A 23,086-nucleotide genomic window follows, 5' to 3' on the forward strand; every position below is an offset into this window, starting at 1 on the left:
CTGCTCCTGACTAGCCATCTGTCATTTCTCCTCTCTCTAATGTAACACACTAAGAGTTGGGTTGAGTGATTGCCTGTCTCTTCCAACTCTGTGTTCTAGCATTTGCTTTTGGTTAAAGGCCTATCATAATGAGCACTGTCCTTGTACCACAGGAAGGAGAGATGCCTTCATGCCCAGCACAGGAGCTCCCCTACCAGCATCTGTCTCTTGGTGCACCGGGCGCAGAAATGGAGGTAGTAATTAAGGGAGCAGCGAGGAACACTGAGCAGGCTCAAGGCTCCCTCTGCTTGGCACTATAGAAAATAAGCTGCTGCTGGCTTACAACCAACATGCTACATCTTCCTGAAGCATGGCTTGTTGGGATAACAAGCCTCTGACATGTCTTCTTTGCTTTCATTTCATTTTGCAATATAACAGATTTGGAAACTGTATTAAAATCATCCCACGAAAAATCTCCCCATGAAATATGAAGTGTGTGTGAGAGCTCTGCTGAACCAGAGACAGGACAGAGTGCCATGATTTACAAATCAATGGTCTGTTATCAAGTAAGCAAGACGCTTATGGGAAGGTCTACAGGCAGCACTTCCTATTAAACGGGCGCGGGTTTATTGCTTCCGGTTCACTACTAAGTTGTTAAACTACTTTATAGGGTCATATTTTCAAATGATTTTTTCCCCTAACATTTACGGAGTGTGTAATTTATACTACTAAGTTAGCTGCTATTTAGAAGTACTGAAAAGAACCCAATAAAAATTCACCGTTAAACTAAAAAAATCATAGGATCTACTGAATTCTTATTAACTATTGCTTATGTTTTGTAGAAGCTAAATGAATATAAGTTATTCTCTTGAAGGAGACAGAGTTTACTCACAGTTTATGATGTAACCTTACATGACACATCCACTCTGAAGAAAAAAGGGCAATTTGTGCATTTCAACTCATACAACTCATACAAATAAACAGCAGACAAGACCTCATAAGGTATCTACCTACCCAGGCAGACTAGTGAATGTTAATGTGTATGAAACCCACTGAAGGAGAAAAAAAGGAGGAAGGGGAATCAATTTAAGACACAACTGCTGCATTTCACATCATTGCATAAAACTTCATCTAAAGTGCCTCAAAGTAAGACAAGAAAATAAACTTCAGTTCCTTCCCAGTGAAATGTTTTGAGGATGCATTACCTCACCGCAGCTTCAAACTTGTCTGAAGTCTTTAGGGGCCTTCTGGTCAGCGCACCCCCTGCCTGTACCGAAAAACCGAAAAATGTTTTTTCCCCCCATTCTCCAGTACCCTTCGATAACCAAAGAGGGAAGAAGACAAAAGAGACAATCTAATCTAGCTCTCTTTGCGAGGGAAGACAAAGACCACTTTTGATAGCTATTTGGGACAATATAACTTCGAAGGGGTCATTTTAAGGATAAATAAATGGAGTATCTCCAAAATTGGAAAGTGTTTGTGCCTAGAATTTAGGTAATTACAGCCAGGGGAAGGAAGTGGGAACAGCTGGTGTGGGGTTGCCAAGTTAAATTGATTCAGGGTGGGAGAAGCAGAACTAGCAAGCAGGATCTCCGTTTCCTGAAGGAAAAGGAGCAGGCTGGGAGTTCCCGGCTGGGAAAGAATATGGCCCCCAGCTGGTGACCTTCTGGGTCCTCCCTTCTAATCCCTCTTCCTGTCCAAGGGGAACTGGGCAAGTTTTCCACCAAAGTTGGGTAAAAGAGGAATATTTCTTATGCTCCCCAGCTCCATTCTCTTACCTAACTTCAAAACAAGACTAGGAAATATTAGAAGGGCTGTTGTGAACACCCTGGGCCTCACTGAGGAGGCGGGACTCATCCTTACTCACGAGCCAGCTTAGGAAGAAGACTCCAACACAGGTGTCACAGAACCAGCCCGTGTTTAAAGTTAGGAAACGCATATACTTGTGCTTACACATTATGCTTGTATAAAAGCTCAAGATAAAAAAAACAACAAAAAAACCCAAAAAACAAACAACAACAACAACAACAAACCCTTCAATAATCTAACAAGAATCCAGAGAATTATAATTTTACAGGACATATGAAATCAGCATGCAGACTTAGAAGTACACGCTATGACAAGTCAGACAATATGGGGTTTGCCCTTCTCTGACACCATGTCCCTCTAAGTCACTGTATCTCTCTGGGTTTATTTCTTATCAGTAAAGAAAGTATCTTTTATCTGCCTAATCTATGTAGTAAGTACCTAATTTGTCTATCTCCTTGGATTATTTTTAAAGAACAATTGAAATAGGCTTATGAAAGTACTTTAAGCATTTTAAAGACATACACAGTATAAGTATTAATATTATCAAGGCAAACAACCCCAATTTGGTTCCTATTTTACCAGATCTAGAGACACTGTATACCTGTATTGTTTTGTGATCAGGGGTGAGAACATCTAATTGGACCAGATTATTCAAATGCAGTTATTTCTTAAAAAAAAAAAAAAAAACAAATCAGCATTTGTAACACCATCACTAAAAGAGCCCGTTAAGAATCATCAATTTTTAACAGTATGGCAGTTCCTCAAAAAATTAAAAATAGAATTACCATATGATCCAGCAATTTCACTTCTGGATTGAGAGAATTGAAAGCAGGCTCTCAAAGAGATATTTGTTCACCCATGCCCCTAGCAGCATTATTCACAATAGCCAAAAGGTAGAAGTAACCTAAATGTCAATCAGTAAGTGAATGGATAAAACAAAATGGTATATGCATACAATGGAATATTATTTAGCCTTAAAAAGGAAGGAAATTTGGATACATGCTATACCATGGGTGAAACTTGAGAACTATCATAGTTGTTCATTCAAACAGTTCTGTGGTCCTTATGATGCCTTATCTGCAGGTGCAGAGAGACCCAATCTCCTTTAGAACTTCTTGTGAAAAATTGGATATTAAGTCTGTTTTTCTGATATTTATTCAATTCCATTTAAAGCAAATTAGGATCGTTATGAAAATAGTAGTGATGTCCTTGTTGTCAATTTCAGTGATTGTGCCAGTTTCTAGTAAATTGGTGAGGCCATGAGGATAATTTTTGGTACAATTACCTTGAAAGAGCAAGAAGGAATACTTCTCTACACACAAGATAGGTGTCTGAAAGCCTCCTGACTCCCACCCAAAGGGGCAAGGTTTGCCTGAATTCTGTTCCCTTTTGTTCATTATAAATAAATGATCCTTCTGTGCAAGTTGATCTCTGTGGCACACCAATCCATCACCCAATTTAGGTCCTTGTAGAATGCATCCTTGAAATTTTTACTGAAATTTATGTGGAAAATGTGATTTACTGTACAGCTTTCGGTTCACTACTAAATTGTTAAACTACAGAGTCATATTTTCCAATGATTTTTTTCCTAACATTTACTGATTGTGTAATTTATACTACTAAGTTAGCTATTTAGAAGTACTGAAAAGAATCCAATAAAAATTCACTTAAACTTAAAAAAAAATATCAGAAACCATTGGTAAGATACAAATGTTGATTTCATACACAATTCGAATTAAAACTAAATTCCTCATAGTAATTAACTTTGACAAGGGAGGTAAAACTTTAAGAAGAGGAACTGGGGATGTAAGAGGGGAAAAATTGATGGGTTTAAGAACACTATAGAATCTGACTAGATTCACCAGATACAAGTGGTGTTACAAATGCTGGTTTGTGTACCTAAGATTTCATGCTAGTCAGATCGCAATCTAGAAAATACTAGATGCACTGAGGCAGAGTAAGAGTTTCCACCATCACATAAATGTGTGATATACTCAGGGAGATAGGGAAGGAGTAAGCATGTAGATAGATTGCTGCAGAGAACAGTCTATTAAGGAAAATCCCATCTGTAAAATAACTCTTCAAGCAATGATTACCGAGAAAAATACAACTAAATTTCTTGAAAAGGGAATAATCTCACATAATCATTACTTTTCAGCACAAGCTCTGTCACCACTAACTGATATGCATATCAATCTCTAAGATATATTTATTCTGTAGTAGATAAAATGGGAATAAAGCCCATCTTGGTGCAGAAAGATCCAAATGCATCTGAGCCTTTTTAATCACAGTTAGAAAACTAGGAAAAAGGGGCGCCTGGGTGGCACAGTCATTAAGCGTTTGCCTTTGGCTCAGGGTGTGATCCCAGGGTCCTGGGAGCAAGCCCTACATCAGGTTCCCTGCCCCACTGGGAGCCTGCTTCTTCCTCTCCCACTCCCCCTGCTTGTGTTCCCTCTCTCGCTGGCTGTCTCTCTCTCTGTCAAATAAATAAATAAAATCTTAAAAAAAAAAAAAACACTAGGAAAAAGAAATTAAAAACGATTTGGGGATTCAAATGCCCAAAGTATGTGTAAATTATCCTGACAGACATAGGAAATAACAAACAATCGCAGACTTCTTCCTTAAAAAAAGAATTAATTGTGAAATATTTCAATTATATAAAAAGTATAGAAATGATCACACACCCATGTATATACCACCTTGACTCAGAAATCTAATATTACAGGTAAACTTGAAGACTCTTGTCTCCCCCCAACCCCCCGCCGGTTCTATTCTACACCTATCCCCCAAGGTGGTAACTATTCTGAATTTGACGTTTGTGATTCCTATGCATACGTCAATCCTCTATAACACAAATAGGAATAAAAGCACCGTCTTGCATGTGATTAGATTTTGTATGGATGGTATCATACTGCAAACATGCTTCTGTAATTTGTTTTTGCTCTCAACACTGTTTTTGAGATATATTGATAGTGACACTTAAAGCTCTAGTTAACTCATTTTAAGTGCTCTATAATGTTCCACTAAATGACTATACCAGAAGGTATTTGTTCATTCTCTTGTTGATAGGTATTTACCAATTCCTTTGGGGGGGGGGTTATTACAAACAATGTTAATATAACATTCTTGATTAGATCTTCTTCTGCATGCCAGAGACTCTCCTCGCAGTACACATCCAGAGACAGAGCTGCTGAGGGTTGGTGCCCTACTCATCTGACAATATTAGGTGTTGCCAAATTGCTCTTTGGAAGTACTGCCAATATCCCCTCCCACCAGCAATGCCTGTTTCCCACTCTCCACAGCCTCGTCATGGGCATTTGGAAGGGCTTTTAACTGTTGACTATCTGATGGTGTGCCATGCTATTTCCTTGTTTTGTTTTGCTTTGTTTTCATAAGCAGCATTGTCTAAAGTGAGTGGGGAGTGGCCTAAAAGGAAGAAAGGGAGCTGAAGAAGGGAAAAGGGGGAAGAATCTCAGGAACCAGAGCTGCAAGCTGTTGTTAAACAGGAATTTCTGATGATAGTAGAAATGGCTCATTAAAATAATTTCCACACTCTACACAACAGCCGTTCACTTCCCTCAAGTCCTTTCTGATGTCAGATGCATTCTGTGTGTCTGCCTCACGGCTCATTGGTCAGTAGTGTCTAGACTTAACTCTCCCATTTACTGAGGGACCCAAGTGGAAGTCTGGTCATTTCTGTAATGCATGAAGTTAATCTGAAAAAAACTGTTTCTGCCATTTCTTATTTTCAAGGAAATATAAGTCTTAGCATAGAGTCCCATTCACAGGCACCTAAGAAGTTGTCATGATATTTATTTAAAGAAAACTGTGAAAATGTTGTTGTTAACACGCTAAGGGGAATAATATCAACTTCTCTTTCTCAATGCGCATGATCTTTTTTTTTTAAATTAATATTTAAAAAAAATTAAACATTTCATTCTTCTAAGATAGTACTTGTGATTTCGAATGGACACAAATCTTATTGTGAGTATGTGATTTGATTAGATTCTCAATATCCTTTCATACGAAAACTCAGACATGGCTTTCAGGTACTTTATGGTTCCTATCAATTATTTTTTAGGAGCTTAAACTTTGAAGTTTTTTCCTATGATTTTGTCCAGAGAATTTGCTGCCAATGAGAAACTGCTCTCTTCAACAAAGAGCAGCAGATGAAATTAAACTGATACAGCCGTACTTTCTAGATGTCCAAAGAATCAACCTAAGGGAAGCTAGCTATGTGACAAGAATAGCATTCTCATTCTGTCTTTGCCCTATGAAAACAGGGAGATGCTCTGTTTTAATTTTATTAGGCTAATGTATACAGAATATCTTACGTGTAATAACTCCTGTTCTGCCTTATTTCACAACAATTTTCTTTTCTATTGGTAGAAGGCAGGGATTACACCTATAATGAACTGCAAGAGAAATTAATAAAATTAAACACACACACACACACATTTTTTTCAATAGCAGAGGACCAGAAAAATTTCTAGGGCTCAGGGGAAATTGTTAGACTGAAAAATATACTTTTCTATTCCAGAGACCTTTGTCCTCTGCAACAAGACACTTATTTGGGCTAGGAACAAGCTTAAAAAAAAAAAAAAGAAAAAGAAAAGGCCAAAGCTGAAGTTAATGGAAGGAGGGAAAGAAAAGAAAAGATGAGTATTGCATGGAACAACTCTGGGGGGGCAGACATAGTTGATGGGTTTTCTAAATGAACACACTGAGCAGGGAAAGTCGGATATCCTTCTAACTAGAAGAAACTGCAATAAAGTTTAGTGGTTCGGAGGGTGGGCTTTGGAGTCAGGCAGACCTAGGCTTTACTTTACTAGCTATATCACCTACGGAAAATGATTAAATTTATTTGAGCCTTAGTTTGCAGTCCTATAAAATAGTGATATAATAGGACATAATATACCCCACAGGGATGTTCTTAGAATTAAATGTGAAAATGTTTGTGGGGAAAGCACAGAGGAAGTGTTCAGTTACAAGCAGCTATTATATACTAGATAAATGAGTATATTTAAGCTGGACTAGCCTTTTTAAAGAACTACTGTATTCACATACCAGTAACACTTCTAAACAAAGGCTGGCAAAAAGCAAGTAAATAAATGGGTGTATTTATGCCATACAAATTTCTGATACGATTAGCTTCAACTCTTTCTCTCAAATATAATTTTAATTCAGTTTTTAAAAATTTCCCCAGGAAAGAATAGTCATAAATGAAATCACCAGATACCAGCAGGGCAAGAATAAAAAGAGGGTAGAGTGAAAAATGTCTAACACAACACTGCTTGCTTAGAATTCTTAATGTAAAGAAAAGAGTACAATAAAAAGAATAAATAAAATTATCTCATTCCTTTATCACTGCTAATACATGTTGTAAGTAGTAGCAAATAAAAATGTTTAATTAGAATACAATGTCACAAAACTTTATGATGCATCACTTAAAGTGGTAAATCCAAGGTAAAATACAGTAGGGGCGGCTTAAAGAATTGCCCCAGGTTAAAAAAACAGATTGAGACAGAGTAGGCAAATATCCTGGGACTATTTCAGAGTATTCTGGAAAGGGATAGCCTATCAATGCCCATTTACTGCCTGGCATGCAGTAAATGTATTTGCTAAACGTAATTATAGATTTCTCAGAAAAAGCCATATAAGCTTTAGATACTCAGATAAAAACAAAATGTTACTTTTTTTTTTGGCATGGTCATGGAGTTAGAGATCTTCATATAACAATTACTAAGCCATTAGATATATGCCTCTGGGTTTGAGGGCTCCACGTCCCAAGGTTGGCTTTGATTTGAAAACTGGAAGATATAGATGAGAAAAAGCCACATAAAGCTAGCTGGAAGTTTCACAAAGGAAATGGATGGCATCAGGTTCAGCATGAGTTTCACTGAACTGTTAGATGCTTTTCAAAGAATCACACAATGATTGCACTGCCAAAGCATTTTAGACAATCTTTCTGGACGGAAGAAATACCTTCATATCATTATGTTCCTATCCTGGAGAGAATGACATGGGGCATGCTGAGTTTTGTAGACAAATATAGTAGGTTCTTATTTCCCCTTTCCCTAAGTTATCATGTTATTGAAATCATTTCCCAATGAAGAGGATGGCAGTTTGCTGATGATATTCGGAGAGAGAATGTCTATTCAGAGTCCTTTTAGTAGGAGACAGATTTCCAGTTGAAGACAGGTGTGCCCAATGAAACCCCCAATAGTGACACAGCTCGGGGCCTCACCATACTCTCTGCAACTTCCAGGTCTTTCTCCGGTGGGCAGCGTGCTCGGGAGACTTCCTAGTAACACAGTCTCCTCAGCGGCAATTCGAACTGCAGCTCAGAACTCAAAACTAAAGTTTTCCTACCTGTGTATCATCAAATTTCTACATTGAATTCTAGATAAACCTCACAACGCCACTGTAATTGTTGGCTAACTACTGGACTGGGAAAAACAAGCTTTCATAAACGTAAGCCCCTTGCACTGCTTTGGATGTCAGAGAGACTGGTGTCTCTCGAACTCCGGTAGCTAGAGTATTTAGTAAACAGGTCAGGTACCTTCAGTGACTGCAGAGAGTCTGAATTATTATCACAGTAGAGGATGATGTTGTTGGCCATGCTGAAACTTTCTCTCACTCCGAGGTGGTAAAACAAGGATGGCTGGCGGAAGGCATCGCTCATCTCCACCACAGCAATATCTGCAAACAGAAAACAGAGTCCCCCAAAAGATGACACCTAAATAATGCCCAGTAAGCACATTTTGGTTGCAATGACTTAGTATTCAAAGAGGAAATGAGGAAACAATAGGGATTTTCCCTCCTCACTTACCACTGAATTTTGAATTTGCAGCTCTACCCGGAAGTGGTTTTAGAAAATGTAGCAAACCTGCATTTTTTTTTAAACATGAAGGGGATCATATCATTACTGGAAACTTAAGCAAAGTCTGCAATGGTGGGATGCTGGGGCTAATGCTCTCTGTTAAATTCCAACATTAAAACAAGTTAACTAAGTTTCCAGAAACAGATCCATGGGAAGCTGCAATAAGCAATAAACATAAAATGAGATTGTAAAAAAGCAAACAGAGGGGCGTCTGGGTGGCTCAGTCAGTTAAGTGGCCGACTTTTGATTTCAGCTCAAGTCATGATCTCAGGGTCGAGAGATGGAGCCCCCAAACTCAGCATGGAGTCTGCTGAAGATTCTCTCTCTCCCTCTGCCCCTCCACCCCCAAATAAATAAATAAATATTAGAAAATAAAAATAAAAAAGGAAATAGGTAAAATTATGAATTAATCCAGGGCTGCATTTTATAACTAATCAATTAATTATTATTAATATCCAGCAAGTCACTAGCAAGTGACTCAAGAAAAAAAGAAAGCAAAGGTATAGAAAATTATGACTGAGAAGGAAAATATAACCACAGATAAAAATTTACCAAAGCTCAGAGATGACTAACACCAAGGTAGTATAAACCTGATACCAATATTTGACTCTAATGTCAAAAAAATGAAATATAGGTTAGTCTCAAACTCAATTCATACATGGACAAAAAAATAAAAGAAAAATGAAAAAAAGTGTACCAAGCATTACACTATAAGGAAACTAGATCATGAGTTTAAAATTTATTTGGGAATGCAGGGACAGCTCAATGGGAAAAAAAAAAAAATCATCCACATCTCCACAGATGCCCCAAGTCCTTTAATTAAAATTAAAAACCCATTTCTTATTAAAAATGATTGCAAAATAAAAATAGAAGAGCACTCCTTTAACATAAAAAATAATATATATTCTGGGGCACCTAGGTGGCTCAGTCAGTTGAGCACCTGACTCCTGATTTTGGGTTCAGGTCATGATCTCAGGGTTGTGAGATTCAGGGCCATGCCAGGCTCCGGCTGGGTGTGGAGCCTGCTTGGGATTCTCTCTCTCTCCCTCTGCCCTTCCACCCCCCTGCTCTCTCTCAGTCTCTCTCTAAAAAAATAAAATAAAATAAAATAAAATAATATACATATATATTCACAGCAACTGCCAAATTTGTGTTTATAAGTATTCCATGTAAATCAGGAAAAAGACAAGGCAGCCAATTATTCCTACTACTAGTTGGCTTTCTGAAAATCCCAGATAATGCAATAAGATTTCACAAAGTAAGGAGATGTAACACTATAAAATAAAATACACAATTGCCATTACTTGCAGATGTTTTGGTTGTCAACCAAGAAACCCCAGTAGAATCAACTAAATAACTATTATAAGCAATAATATAATTTAATAAGGTGTTGAGAGGCAAAGTTATCATGAAAACGAAGAGCTCCCTTTGTAATCATAATAAGTGTCTGGAAAATATAATAGCAAAACAATTCCAATCACAATTACAATGAAAATGTTAACATACCTTATGACAAATTTAACAGACGATGTTAATTTGTTAAACATATTTGCAATATGTGACAGATGAAAGGTTACTATCACTATAAATCATCTTATTGGTCAGTTCAGAACAAATAAGCAACCTTAAAGACATTACAATAGAAAATTAGGCTATGGACATGGGCAGGCAAATTCACAAAAGAATAACTAAAAGGGTAAATATACAAAGAAACTCTATACCTCACTACTAATAAATGCACATTAAGCAAACTCTAAAGTGCCAATTTTTTTTGTCTAACAAGTAGTCAAAAATATTAAAGAATGCCCAATGGAGGTGCAGAGAAATGACACTCCGACATGCCAAGGAGAATGTTGAACTTCCCAGGAGACCTCAATCCTTCAAGTTATGCACACTTGAAGACCCAATAGCTCCATTCCTAAGAATTTACCCTAAGAAAATTCCCATAAATGTGGCAGGTTTACTTCTAAGTATGTCAACTGAAAGTTTTTTTTACAATAAAAATGGAAAATACCTAAATATCCATTAATAGGAAAATGGTTAGATAGGTAGGTTGGCAGATAGGTACACAGATGAGATTCAAATAATGGTTTATTATGCATCATTGAGAACTATATTGTTGACTATGTACACCTGAAACTAACATAACACTGTATGTTAACTACGCTGGAATTAAAATAATTAAAAAAAGAAAACTATATGGTAGAAGAATATTTATCAATGGAGGTAAACTCCAGGTATATTTAGTAAAAAAAAATTAAGATATAATACATTATAACATATGTATTCTATATGAATATATATATGTGAATGAAGAAATGTCTGGAAGGTTGTACACCAAAATGTAAACCATGATAACAGCTGTGTAATGGGATTGTGCATTATGTTTTCTTCCTTATTCCATATATATATATATTTTTTTTTTACAATTTCTCTTATGAACATTGATTTCCTTCCTTATTCCATATATGTGTGTGTGTATATATCTTTTTTTTTTTTTTTACAATTTCTCTTATGCACATTGATTACTTTTATAGTTTAGGAACCCACCCAAATAAAAGAAAAACAACACTAAACACCCGAGTGACTGACTGTAAAACCAAACTGCAACACAAAAAAAATAATGCAGACTCTCGTGAAGCTGTTTGATGCATCTGGCCTTGTCTAATGAATGTGAGATTGGAATTCACATTCTGTGAAGGAGACATAAATCAGATCAAACAGAGGCTGAAGACACAGAGGATTTAGTGAGGTTATGAAAGAGCCAGTCAGGTCAAAGGAGCTTCAAAAGATTTTTTCCCCCCAAGGCTATAATGACTTACGGGCTCTATAATACACATAAACAGTTTTCTTTTGGGGTCCTTAACATTTCTACATCAAAAATCAACACATGAGAAACTGAGTCATTGCATCCCACCTACACGCCCCATCTGCCTCCCGCGCCCACGCTGCTTCCTCCTCCCACAGATGCCAGCCACTCGCCGTCAGTCACAGCTCTTGAAAATCAAGAGACAGCGTAAAATGGGGCCGAAAGAAACCAAACGAAACAGTAGTTGACAAAAAATAAATGACAGCCATGCAAAGAAAAATACTAGCTAAGTTAGAGTCATCACAACAAGAGGGGAAACAGGTGATTTCCAGAGAATGGGCTCCTGGGATTTGACCCTAAAATTAATAAAGGCACAGCAGACGGTGCTCGGAGTAAGAGAGAAACTAGACATTCAAAATAAACGGTACAAGCAAAATAAGGCACATTCATCAGGGCTGAACGTCTAGGCAGGAAAAGAGCTCCATTTTTGGATGCTGTGTAGAACATTAAAAATGCTTGTCTGTATAATTTGAAAATACTGAATACAGTAGGACAACTCAGAAAAAGACTGACTTTTTTCCACTTCAGGTTCAGATGACTGATGGGTTCTAACAGATTTATATTCTTTTCTAAATGTATTTTTTAATTTCCATGGAGTAAAATGTCCTCTTCTGTCTTCTCTGGTGAAGTGATCGAAGTCTGGGCCTCATTTCTTAAATTGTTGAATCCGTTTTCTTGTTGTCGAGGTTTGTGGGTTCTTTGTATTACCTAGATATTTCTCCTTTGTCAAATAATGGGATTTGCAAATACTTTCTCCAGGTTTGTGAGTTGTCTTTCCAATCTGCTAACAGTATTTTTAGAAGAAGTTTCTAACTTTAAGTCCAATGTACCAGCTTTTTCTTTTATGATTGTGCCTTAAGGTGTGGTATCTTAAAAAAACCTTTGCCTAACCCAAGGTCACAAAAGTTGTCTCCCATGTTTTCTTCTAGAAGTTTTATAGCTTTATTTTTCACATTTTGGTCTATGATCCATGTTAAATTAATTTTTGTAAATGATGTGGGGTGTAGGTCAAGTTTCATATTTGTTGTAAACACTCTCCTCTCTCCGTTGAATTGCCTTTGCTTCTTTGTCAAACACCAATTGGCTACATTTGTGTGGGTCTGTTGTTGGGTTATTCTGTTCCATTGATCTACGTGTCTATCTTTTGACAACACTACAGTTTTGATAACTGTGGCTTTATGGCAGGTATTGAAATTAAGCACTGTGCGTCTTCCAACTCTATTCTTCTGCTTTCAAAAGTGTTTAGTTCTATTTGCTTTCCTGTATAAGTTTTAGAATCATTGATAGCTGACAGCTATCAGTTGATAGCTACAAAAAAAAAAAAATCCTCCTGGGATTTTGACTGATATTGTGTATTAAATCTATAGATCATTTTGGGGAGAACTGACATCTTCATGTATTGAGTCTTTCCATCCATGAATATAGTATATCTCTCCATTTATTTAGGTCTTCTTTGATTCTTTCCTCAGTATTTTATAATTTTCAATACACAGTTTCTGCATGTATTTTGTTAAATTTATACCTAAGTGTTTCATTTTTTTTGATGCCCTCGTAGATGGTATTCTTTCAAATTTCAAATCCCAGTTGTTCATTGCTAGTATGTAAAAATACAGTTGATTTTGGTATATTGACCTTGTATCCTGAGACTTTGCTAAGCTCATTTATTTGTTTCAGAAGCTTTTTTAAATTTGCACATGTTCTGGGATTTTCTACATGAGCAATCATGTCATTTGAAACTAGAAATGGTTTTATTTCTTCCTTTCTAATCCGTATGTCTTTTATGGTTTGGGGTTTTTGTTTTTGTCGTGTGTCTTGTTTTACCTGGTTATACTGGGCTGGGCTTCCAGTAACACAGCATTTTTAAAATAAGAACATTTCATTATTTAACAAAAATATCATCTTGTCATGGCTACCTCCTGACTCTGATGACTAGCTTCTCAAAAGTAGTAAAATAAACTGGTGAAAATTATCTTCCTTGTGAAATGATCTTAAATCATGTCTCAGATGCAAAAAAAAATGAGATAATTATAATAAACAACCTGATACTCCACAATTCTTGAAACTCAGTCATATGAGTTACACTTTATCCACTTTATTTCACAAACATGTATTTAGTAATTACGATGTGCCAGGAACTATATGTTTATCAAATATTAACTCGATCTTCAGAATACTCCTTTGTGGTAGATAATATTATTATTTCAGGGAATGTATAAATAATCTGTCCAAAATCAGCTAGGAAGTAGTGGCACCACTTCTATCCCTTGAAGGATTTGACCCCAAGCAATCTAGCTGGAGAGGCCATCTTCTTAATTCTTCACTGAGCCACACCCTATACTTACAGGATATGGAGGTGCTCAAGATCACAGCATAAATTTAGAGGTGCAAAAAAGATTTGGGGACCAAAGCATATTTTTCTGTCATGTATTTGGTGACCAAATGAACTTAATAATTTTCTGATTGAGTTTTTATGGTAATATTGTGAGTAAAACTGCTCCACTTAAAAACTGAAGACTAAGTCTATTTAAAAATATAGACAAAGGTACAAAAATCTCTTACATTTTTACCTAAGGTATTGTTTTCTTTCCTTTCTTGCAACTGGGCTAATGTTAAATGGAGCACAAAATTAGGTTTACCAGGGGTTTATTAAAGCATAATAAATTTTTAGGGCAATAACATAAAACTGTTGTGCCTAATTGTATTTTGGTCATTAAATGGTGGTGGTTCATGGTCTGTTTCTTTTTTTTTAATTTAATTTTTCCTTTATAATACCATATCTGTTAGTTAAATATCTCATATGAGCTTCTGTTGCTTGTAAAAAACAGAGTTGAAGCAGAACATTAATGTTCAGCTACTTTTTATCTATTCAATGTTTTCCTTAGGCATTAGATCACTGATGACAAAGCAAGAGCCCAGTAGTGGTTTGGCTTGTACTACCGTCTACAAAGTACTCCAAAATTCCATTATCAGTGGAAACTACCCAAGTTATCACACAGACCTAGCCATTCGGTCAGGACAGGTTAATCCCCCCAGATGACCCACTAGTGCCAATTAAATTCTACAAATGTCCTGAGCACTTGTTATATAAAAAGTTTTGTTATTTGCTGTTATGAAAGTTAAAAGAAAAAATTAAGTGGATATGGTTTTTGCCAAGTCTTGTGGGACAGAAACATGAGTTGGCAAATACCAACATAGGGCAGAATGTAGCCAGCACTGGGGATGTACAGAGCGTGACACTCAGGACAGAGAGACCAGCCCTGGTGGAAGGGATGATGGAAGCAGACTGGAAGAGGCATCAGCAGGCAGTGGAGTTGGAGTGGAGCACCTCACATTGCAGACAAAAAACAAAAGCCCTGTATATCAAAGGCACTGTAGGAAAAGGAAAGGGGCAAGGTACCTGGGGCTTGGTCAGAGCAATGAAGCAAACCTCAGCAGGAAACTGAGTCAGTTCCCAATGGAGTTCTGAATGGGTGAACCAATAGAGATCCCCTGAAGAGCAGACACTAACCCCCAAATGCTTATCCCATCTTAGATTCTTAAGGGAAGTATATCTTGCATTTCATTGATTTTTTTTTAAAGATTTTATTTATTTATTCAACAGAGATAGAGACAGCCAGTGAGAGAGGGAACACAAGCAGGGGGAGTGGGAGAGGAAGAAGCAGGCTCATAGCGGAGGAGCCTGATGTGGGGCTCAATCCCAGAACGCCGGGACCACGCCCTGAGCCGAAGGCAGACGCCTAACCTCTGTACCACCCAGGCGCCCCTCATTGATTTTTTTTTTAAAGATTTTTTCTTTACTTACTAGAGAGAGAGAGAAAGAGAATGAGCATGGGGAAGAGCAGAAGGAGAAGCAGACTCCCCACTGAGCAGGGAGCCCGACATGGGGTTCAATCCCAGGACCCTGAGATCATGACCTGAGCTGAAGGCAGACGCTTAACTGACTGAGTCACCCAGGCGCCCCCTCCATTGATTTTTTTACATTATGAATAAATAAGGGCTAATTACAATGAATCTACTGTATGTAAATTACTAAAATGTTACTCATGACCTAGTAGTGCCCTGGTAGAGTCTCCAAGAGACTCGGATTCAGTTTACTAAAATTTGGCAGATATGCAATGCTGGGGAATTGCAAAGCTCCTATTGCAGAGCTAAAATTGTTGTGATTTTCATGAAGGACAGAAGAATAATCTACCATCATTGTCTTGAATTAATCATGGTTTAGCAATTCCTGCTATGAATTACTACTCATGTACTTCATCAGTATTTTATTTTCCTGTACGTCAGTTAACCCTATCATGTTAATGATACAAATTTGTGTCAACAGTAAACATTTTGGCCCATAATTTCCTCATCACTAAACTCCATTAAATGTATGCATAATGATTCAAACATGAATCATTCTTATATTGCTAAAACATACATAATGTCCCCACCCCAGCCTAATTTACTTGTTTAATGCTTGTTTGATTATTACACAGAGGTGTTGATTTTTTTTTTTTTAACCTAGAAAGTGAGGACTGGGAGATAGGTGATCAGAGGTGATCAACCTCCAGAGCTTGGCTTTTAAAAATGTTGAGAGCCATGGCACCTATAAAAGGAAGGAAGGAGAAAAAGGGAGAAGCCTAGAGAAAGAAGAGACAAAAGAAAAGAAAAAGGGAGAAGTTGGGAGAGGAGAGGAGGGGGAAGCAGAACCAAACAAGATTGGTATTACAAAAACTAAAGTCCCCTTGCCCAGACAGCAGCCGCATGAATCCAGTTCACGGTGCTCCAGCTTCAGAGAATGTGAGGGGCAAATGAGCACATATCCATCCACAGAAGGCACACATCCCAGAGCGGCCCAGAACCACAGCTCTCTGCCAGGAAGAGATCCAGCCTCAGAAAAGCACACCCCGGAAGTGAAAGGCTGGAAGGGGAACCTTCTCCCTCTCCAGGGGCCTTGAGAGGAGTGATGAACATGCAAATGACAGACAAGCCGCTTCAGGACTTCCAGGGCTTGAATCCTAATTACCTTTCTGGATGGATGACCTTGGAAAAGACCTCACTTCACTGAGCTTTGGTTTCCTCAACTGTAAATGGAGAATAATCACAGGTATTTACAATACAAAGCTGTTATTAGGATTACATGTGCACTAGGCACAGCAAACTCTCAATATACGGTTATTACAAGGAGCTGTTAAGAAATATTAATGGGGGGGGGCAGCTGGATGGCTCAGTCGGTTAAGCGTTTGCCTTTGGCTCAGGTCATGCATGATTCCAGAGTCCTGGGATCGAGCCCCATGTCAAGCTCCCTGCTAGTAGGGAGTCTGCTTCTCTCTTTGGCCTTCCCCCTACTCATGCTCACACATACACATACATACTCTCTCTCTCAAAGAAAGAAAGAAAAGAAAGAAATGTTAAAAGGAAGCCCTTTGAACAATTTAATATAAACATATTATTGAAGACAGTGCTAAAATGTAATATTCCCAATGAAGCCTCGTATGAATAATTACTCATAGAAATGAGTTTGAAGTCAAATTATGAAAACACACAAAGCCCACATAAAGAATATTGAATTGATTCTATAATCAATAGTGACCCATCCATATCTATGAGTTTTGAGAAGGGGTGTGGCAGGGTCAAAGTTTGGGAAAGGTAAACCTAGATTTTGTGGAAGGATGATAGACAAAACAGACTGGAAGCTGGGAGATTAGTGAGGAGTCATTTAAAGGACAATGTGCCCCTAAACTAATACAGAGAAAACATGGCAAAGAGTTCAAGAGGCTTTAGGGATTTGTTGGATGCAGGATACAGAAAGAATGAAAGGTGATTCTATTTCAAACTTGAATGGTTAACAATTATGGCTTGCCATTAACACAAGTGGCACAAGAAAAAATACTTTTTTTGATAGGAACTTGAGTTTGGATTGAGACACATTAAACGTGTGTGTGTGTGTGTGTGTGTGTGTGTATCTAACTGACAGCTGTCATTTTGAATCTCAGCAGAGATCAGAATCAGACAGTGAAGAGTCATGGTGATGTAACAGTTGAAGTAGCAGATGCAGATGAGATTGACAACTTAGACAACACAGAGAAAAATGGAAAGGCATCTACGATTCAGGAAATTCCTTCCTCATCATATACCCAAAAGAAACACAGCTCACCAAAATACATGTCATAAATGTTCATAACAGCACTATTTGCAAACCATCAATAGTAGAAGAAATAAAGTATGCTCTACAGAGACAATGGATACCATACAGCAGTGGGAATTAAAAAAATCTATGATGCCCTGTGACAACATGAATGAATCTCACAGACTGTTCTGAGAACCTGGATACAAAAGAGTAGATATTTTATGATTCTGTTTATACAAGGTTCAAAATTTGGTATTAAAAGTCGAAACAGCAGATTCTTTGGTGGAGGACAGTGGCTGAAAGGGGACTCAGGGAGGTCTTCGGGAGAGCTGCTAAGGTTCTGCCTCTTGATCTGGGTGCTGGCAGTTCAGGCATGTTCACTTTGTGAAAATCAATGCATCTCTGGTTAATAATTTTGCCAAGAGTGTTAAAAGAGGACTGTATTTAGTTTCCTGTAGCCACTATAACAAAGTCCCCTAAAGTTGGTCCCTTAAACAACACAAAGTTACTGTTTCACAGTTTTAGAGGCTCAACGATGTCCCCAAATCAAGTGTCAGCAGGGCCAGGGCCGTGTTACCTGCAGAGGGTCTAGAGCAGGATCTATTCCTTGCCTCTTCCACGATCTAGCAGTTTGGGGCATTCCTTGGCTTGTTATATGTGTGCCTGTGGTGTCCAACTGCCCTCTGCCTCTCTCTTAGAAAGATACTTCTGATGGCAGATACGGCCCATCTCAGTAATTCAAGATCATGCCATTATCAAGAACGTAATCATGTCTGCAAAGACCCTTTTTCCAAATAAGGTAGCATTCACCGGTCTCAGGGTTTTGGCATAGACATTGGAGCATAGGGGTAAGGATCGTTTTTCAGCCTACCTCGAGGATTTAGAAGGTGAATACAGCAGAACAAAAGGTGTTGAATTTGAGGTGAGGGAATGGAGTTAGGGAGTACAGACAAGTCTCCAGAAGAGGAAGAGAAAGGAAGAGGATTAATATTTACTAAGATTCACAGTAGAGATTTTTACATTCAATACGGAAACCAAGAGATCAGACAATATTTACTGGGGTAAGAAAGATCTAAAGGCTTTTAGTTATAAGGTGGAGGACCTGAACAATAGTAGAAAGAGGAAAATTTTAAAGGGGTGGGTAGCTGCTAATGGAAATACTCTCTATATTCTCAGATAAGACAGACAGGTTTGGATTTAAGTTGGGGAGAAAAGTCAACCTTAGAAAAGAGAAGGGATCCTTGACGGACAAGAAGAAGGGAGGTAATGAAAGGCAAAGGCCAAGAAATAATGAAGTAAAAGGAAAAATAATGCGATCCTTCCATTTAGGTGGTGACTCTGCGCAACAGAGCTGGGGTGCTGGCGGCCGACAGAAAGCCTGCGTCCTGTGGATGTCACTGGAAACATGCCTGAAGGCAGCACCACCTCTGCTCAGGGAAGTTGTGATCCCATTTCTTTTGTTCTTTTTCTTTTTTACATTCAACTAGCGACCATATAGTACATCATTAGTTTTTGATGTAGTGATGTGTGGGCACTGGGCGTTATATGAAACTAATGAACCATTTCTTTTTTAAAAGGAATTTATGGGGGCGCCTGGGTGGCACAGCGGTTAAGCGTCTGCCTTCGGCTCAGGGCGTGATCCCGGCGTTCTGGGATCGAGCCCCACGTCAGGCTCCTCTGCTATGAGCCTGCTTCTTCCTCTCCCACTCCCCCTACTTGTGTTCCCTCTCTCACTGGCTGTCTCTATCTCTGTCAAATAAATAAATAAAATCTTTAAAAAAAAAGGAATTTATGTCAGCATTTCTATCGCTTGTGATAGTAAGAATGCTAACTACTACAGCCACAGAAGCAAGGTGTGGAACAAGCCTTAAAAGAACCAAAAACTATTTTTTTCCCCTCACGTCTATAGGCCTAAGATGAAAATAAAGGAGCATATGATGAAAAGAGGGAAGACAGAGAATAGATTTCAGTTTTATTCTGCATACGGGCCATAGACAAGTCTTACCTAGATATTAAAATTTCAGTATCACCAAGGAATATTCTTGACCACAAGGAAGACTGGGGTAATAAAGAATCCTTCTCTCCTATTCTTAAAGAATTCCCAGCACACAGCACTTGGATGGTGGTTTAGGAAATGTTATTAAGAGAGCCCTGTAAAAATGCTCTAACGAGATTCAGTCTTCAAGTGAATCCTTCCTATCAGCGCACAAGGAAAGCAGATAAATCACAATTTGGGTCTTTGGTGCACAGCAAGTGCTTTATAAAGTGATCCTTCCTCGACTGTGGGCATAGCAGTTCTCAACATCACTCTGCTTATAAAAGAAATAGAAGCAGGCCCTACATCAAAAAGTGTTATTCTCTTTCCAAGTTAAAATAGGGTCCAGTTTATAATGTAATGGTAGTAACAACAGACCTGGTCAATGATCTATAAAGAGTAGGGAATATAAGAAAAGCATAAGTCAAAATTCACTCTCAGGTTTATGATGTGACAGGGCCACGCTGCACATTATAAGCAGAAATAGGATATGAAGTGGCTTCGATGGTAAAAATTTCTTTATCCCCATTGAAAAATATTTTTCTCTCTGAAATTATTACATTTCCTAAAGGTATACTGGGTTGAAGAGTCTATAGTCATAAATTTAGATCTCTATAAACTCATTTTCTGTAACAAATTTCAATAAGTAATCAATCGATTTCCATCAGATGCTGAAAAAGCTATTGCTAAAATTTTGAACAGGCTCTTTAAGAGACTATTATAGCTTTTACTGTGGTTAAGGTGCATGACATTTTGGAGGAGAGGGGTCTCTCATTTTTAATTTTAATCAGATCAGCAACACTGTCTTCATTCCTGCTTCAGTGAAGTTCCCAAGCACACAGCATAGCCCTTTGTATCAGAATCTTACACAAGAGTCCTCCTGGCCAATTGGAACCAATAATCTGCCTCTTTTAATTGGCATTTATATGAAGTTGTGGAAGATTGTTGCAAGAGTTGATTTGTGATAATTTTTGAAAAGAATCTGATTGTGCCTCACAGATGTGCGTCCTGAGTGACGTATTATTCCTAATTTATACATTTATACGTTTTCCACACAGAGACAGCAGCAAGTGGCCTCGGAACGCTGGGAACATGATCGCACGGTGTTCTCTGGCAAAAACGGCCATAAACCATGGCCATTTCCTTCATGTTTGGGGTTGTTCTGAGATTTTTCACAATCTAGGCAAAGAGCTGCAGTGTATGTGTGTTATAGCTACATAAACAGTGATAGTTACTAAAACAGTGTAGCACAGGGATACAATCAACAAAATTCAGATTATGGAAAAGTCTACAGGAAAAATGACCAGATTTCCTCACAAAACCATTACAGGGAGTGGGAGAGTGAGAAAGAAGGAGAAAGGAGATAGTAAAGACTTTAGGATTACCATGTATATACCTTATTTGGATTCTGACTAAAACAAACTTAAAAAAAAATCATGACATTCATGAGACAATTTGACAACTGACAAGATTTTTGATGATATGAAAGAAATTACTTTAAGTGTGATAAGAGACTGTGGCAGGAACCCTTATGGTTTAGAGATTTAACAAAGTGAACTGCTGGGCGCCTGGGTGGTTCAGTCAGTTAAGCGTCTGCCTTTGGCTCAGGTTATGATCCCAGGGTTCTGGGATCGAGTCCTGCATCGGGCTCCCTGCTCAGGGGGGACCCTGCTGCTGCGCTCCCCCGCCCCCGCTCATGATCTTGCTCTCTCAAATAAATAAAATAAAATCTTTTGAAAAAACAACTAAAATTTTAAAAAATTAAAAAATGAACTGTTCACGTACAGTGCCACGCAATAGATATATTCTTTATCAAAGAGTGTTACTCCTCACATAATAAGCAATTTCCTTGCAAGCAATAAACACTGAACTTGTTCCTGCTGCAGGAAGGATCTAGGTAGTAAAGGGAAAGAAACCCAGCTCGCACACTACTTGTTTGGCAGAAAATAGTTACTCCCTAGTGAGCAGGCCAGTTTGAAAAGGTTTTTTTCCTTCCTGCATTGACGGCTGTCATCCCTTGTACTCAAAAACCCAACTGGATCTAAGAAGCCTGGGTGAGTGCCCAGAATCCTGTGCTCCAGGATTCTTAGGGTCAACAAGCGGAGACCTGTGCGTCAGAACTCATCAACATCTCCAAAAGATGTCTGCTTTTCCAATCGTTGTGCTCCCTCACAGTTACTTTCAACACCTAATAAATAATCAGCATCTAGTCAAAATGTGAACTGTTCGTGTGCAGATTTCTACATCTTCTTCGAGGGGATCTGTAATTCTGTTCACACAGCAGATGTGTAAATATGACTCTGCCAGGAATGATTTCCCTCCACGGCTTACATGTTGACATTGCCTTGGAGTTCAACAATTCATTTTGGGGGTTTTCAAGCTTCCTTCTTGAGGCTGACCTACCAGAGAGAGTGAGTAAATTAAAACGATTCATTGTTAAAGAATCCTTTTACTGCTGAGTTAGGTGGCTGACCTTAACTGGCTATAATGGAATAGTCTGGGTCCTTTTTTTTTTTTCCTTTCAATTAAAATTAAATGTCAGGAGTTCGCTTAACTCTCTAGGAAAGTGAAGGTTTGTTTAAATGTGACAGATTAACGTGAGTATAAAAACGTCACTTAAAACGGGAGCTGTCAGTACACCTCAAAGGCCAGTGGCACACTGAGATGAAGACAGGGAAGAACAGACCCCTCAGGAGCCCCCCAATGGCGAAAATGGGACAAGCAGCTCCACAGACAGGGCAAAGAGCAGAGAGAACGGATATGGCAGCAGCTCCCCCTGCCCCTCCACGTATTCCCCACTAAGTTAGGCCCTCCTTAGAGCCTTTCAACAGCCTCTTATCACACCACACTGGAGGCTTGGGTTTCTTAACCTTGCTTCAGTACCAGTCATCAGGCATTCTGGAAATGCTTCCTTGGCTCTCACATTTGTTTAACAAGCATTTAGTATCTGTTCTGTACAAGGTACTGTGAAGGGGTCAAAGAAATCAGCACCAACCCCACCGTGAGCTTATATTCTCTAAGTGCCTGTGAGCTGCAGAAGTCCAAGGTCAAATGAAATATACGTAAATGTTCGAAGGGGGCACAGAACAAGGAGTTGTTAATTCTGATGGGGGTCTCAGAGAAGGCCCTGCAGGGGCAAGAGCTTCAAAGGAAGCCTTGAGAAATGGCCATCTTTCAGGCCACAGACTGGGAAGGAAGGGCATTTCTGGCTGCCCGACATTGCATAATATAGGAGTTTCTCTCCGCCAGAAAAATTGCTCCATCACCTAAGAATGGACATGTGTATAATCTCCCTGTGAGTGAGGAAAGGCTTATCACTCTGTCTATCCAGGCTTCCTGTAGGAAGTTTACAAGCAGTGAAATAAATTGCACAATCATTTCTTTGGAACGCTTTTCAGT

The 23,086-nt window shown here is 38.5% G+C and overlaps 1 protein-coding gene across 2 annotated transcripts in view; it reads right to left on the minus strand.

Moving 5' to 3' along the window:
- The window catches only part of MAP3K5 (mitogen-activated protein kinase kinase kinase 5), a 191,980-nt gene that overhangs the window by 124,235 nt on the left and 44,659 nt on the right, over positions 1–23,086 (minus strand). For both annotated transcript variants that reach the window (XM_087865517.1, XM_045814734.2), the window contains one exon: positions 8,351–8,490. In XM_087865517.1, the coding sequence (XP_087721643.1) occupies positions 8,351–8,490 (140 nt within the window). The remainder of the gene's footprint in view (positions 1–8,350; positions 8,491–23,086) is intronic.

Source organism: Ursus americanus, chromosome 11, assembly GCF_024610735.1.
Source record: "Ursus americanus isolate L20-20 chromosome 11, mUrsAme1.1.p, whole genome shotgun sequence".
NCBI lineage: Eukaryota > Metazoa > Chordata > Mammalia > Carnivora > Ursidae > Ursus > Ursus americanus.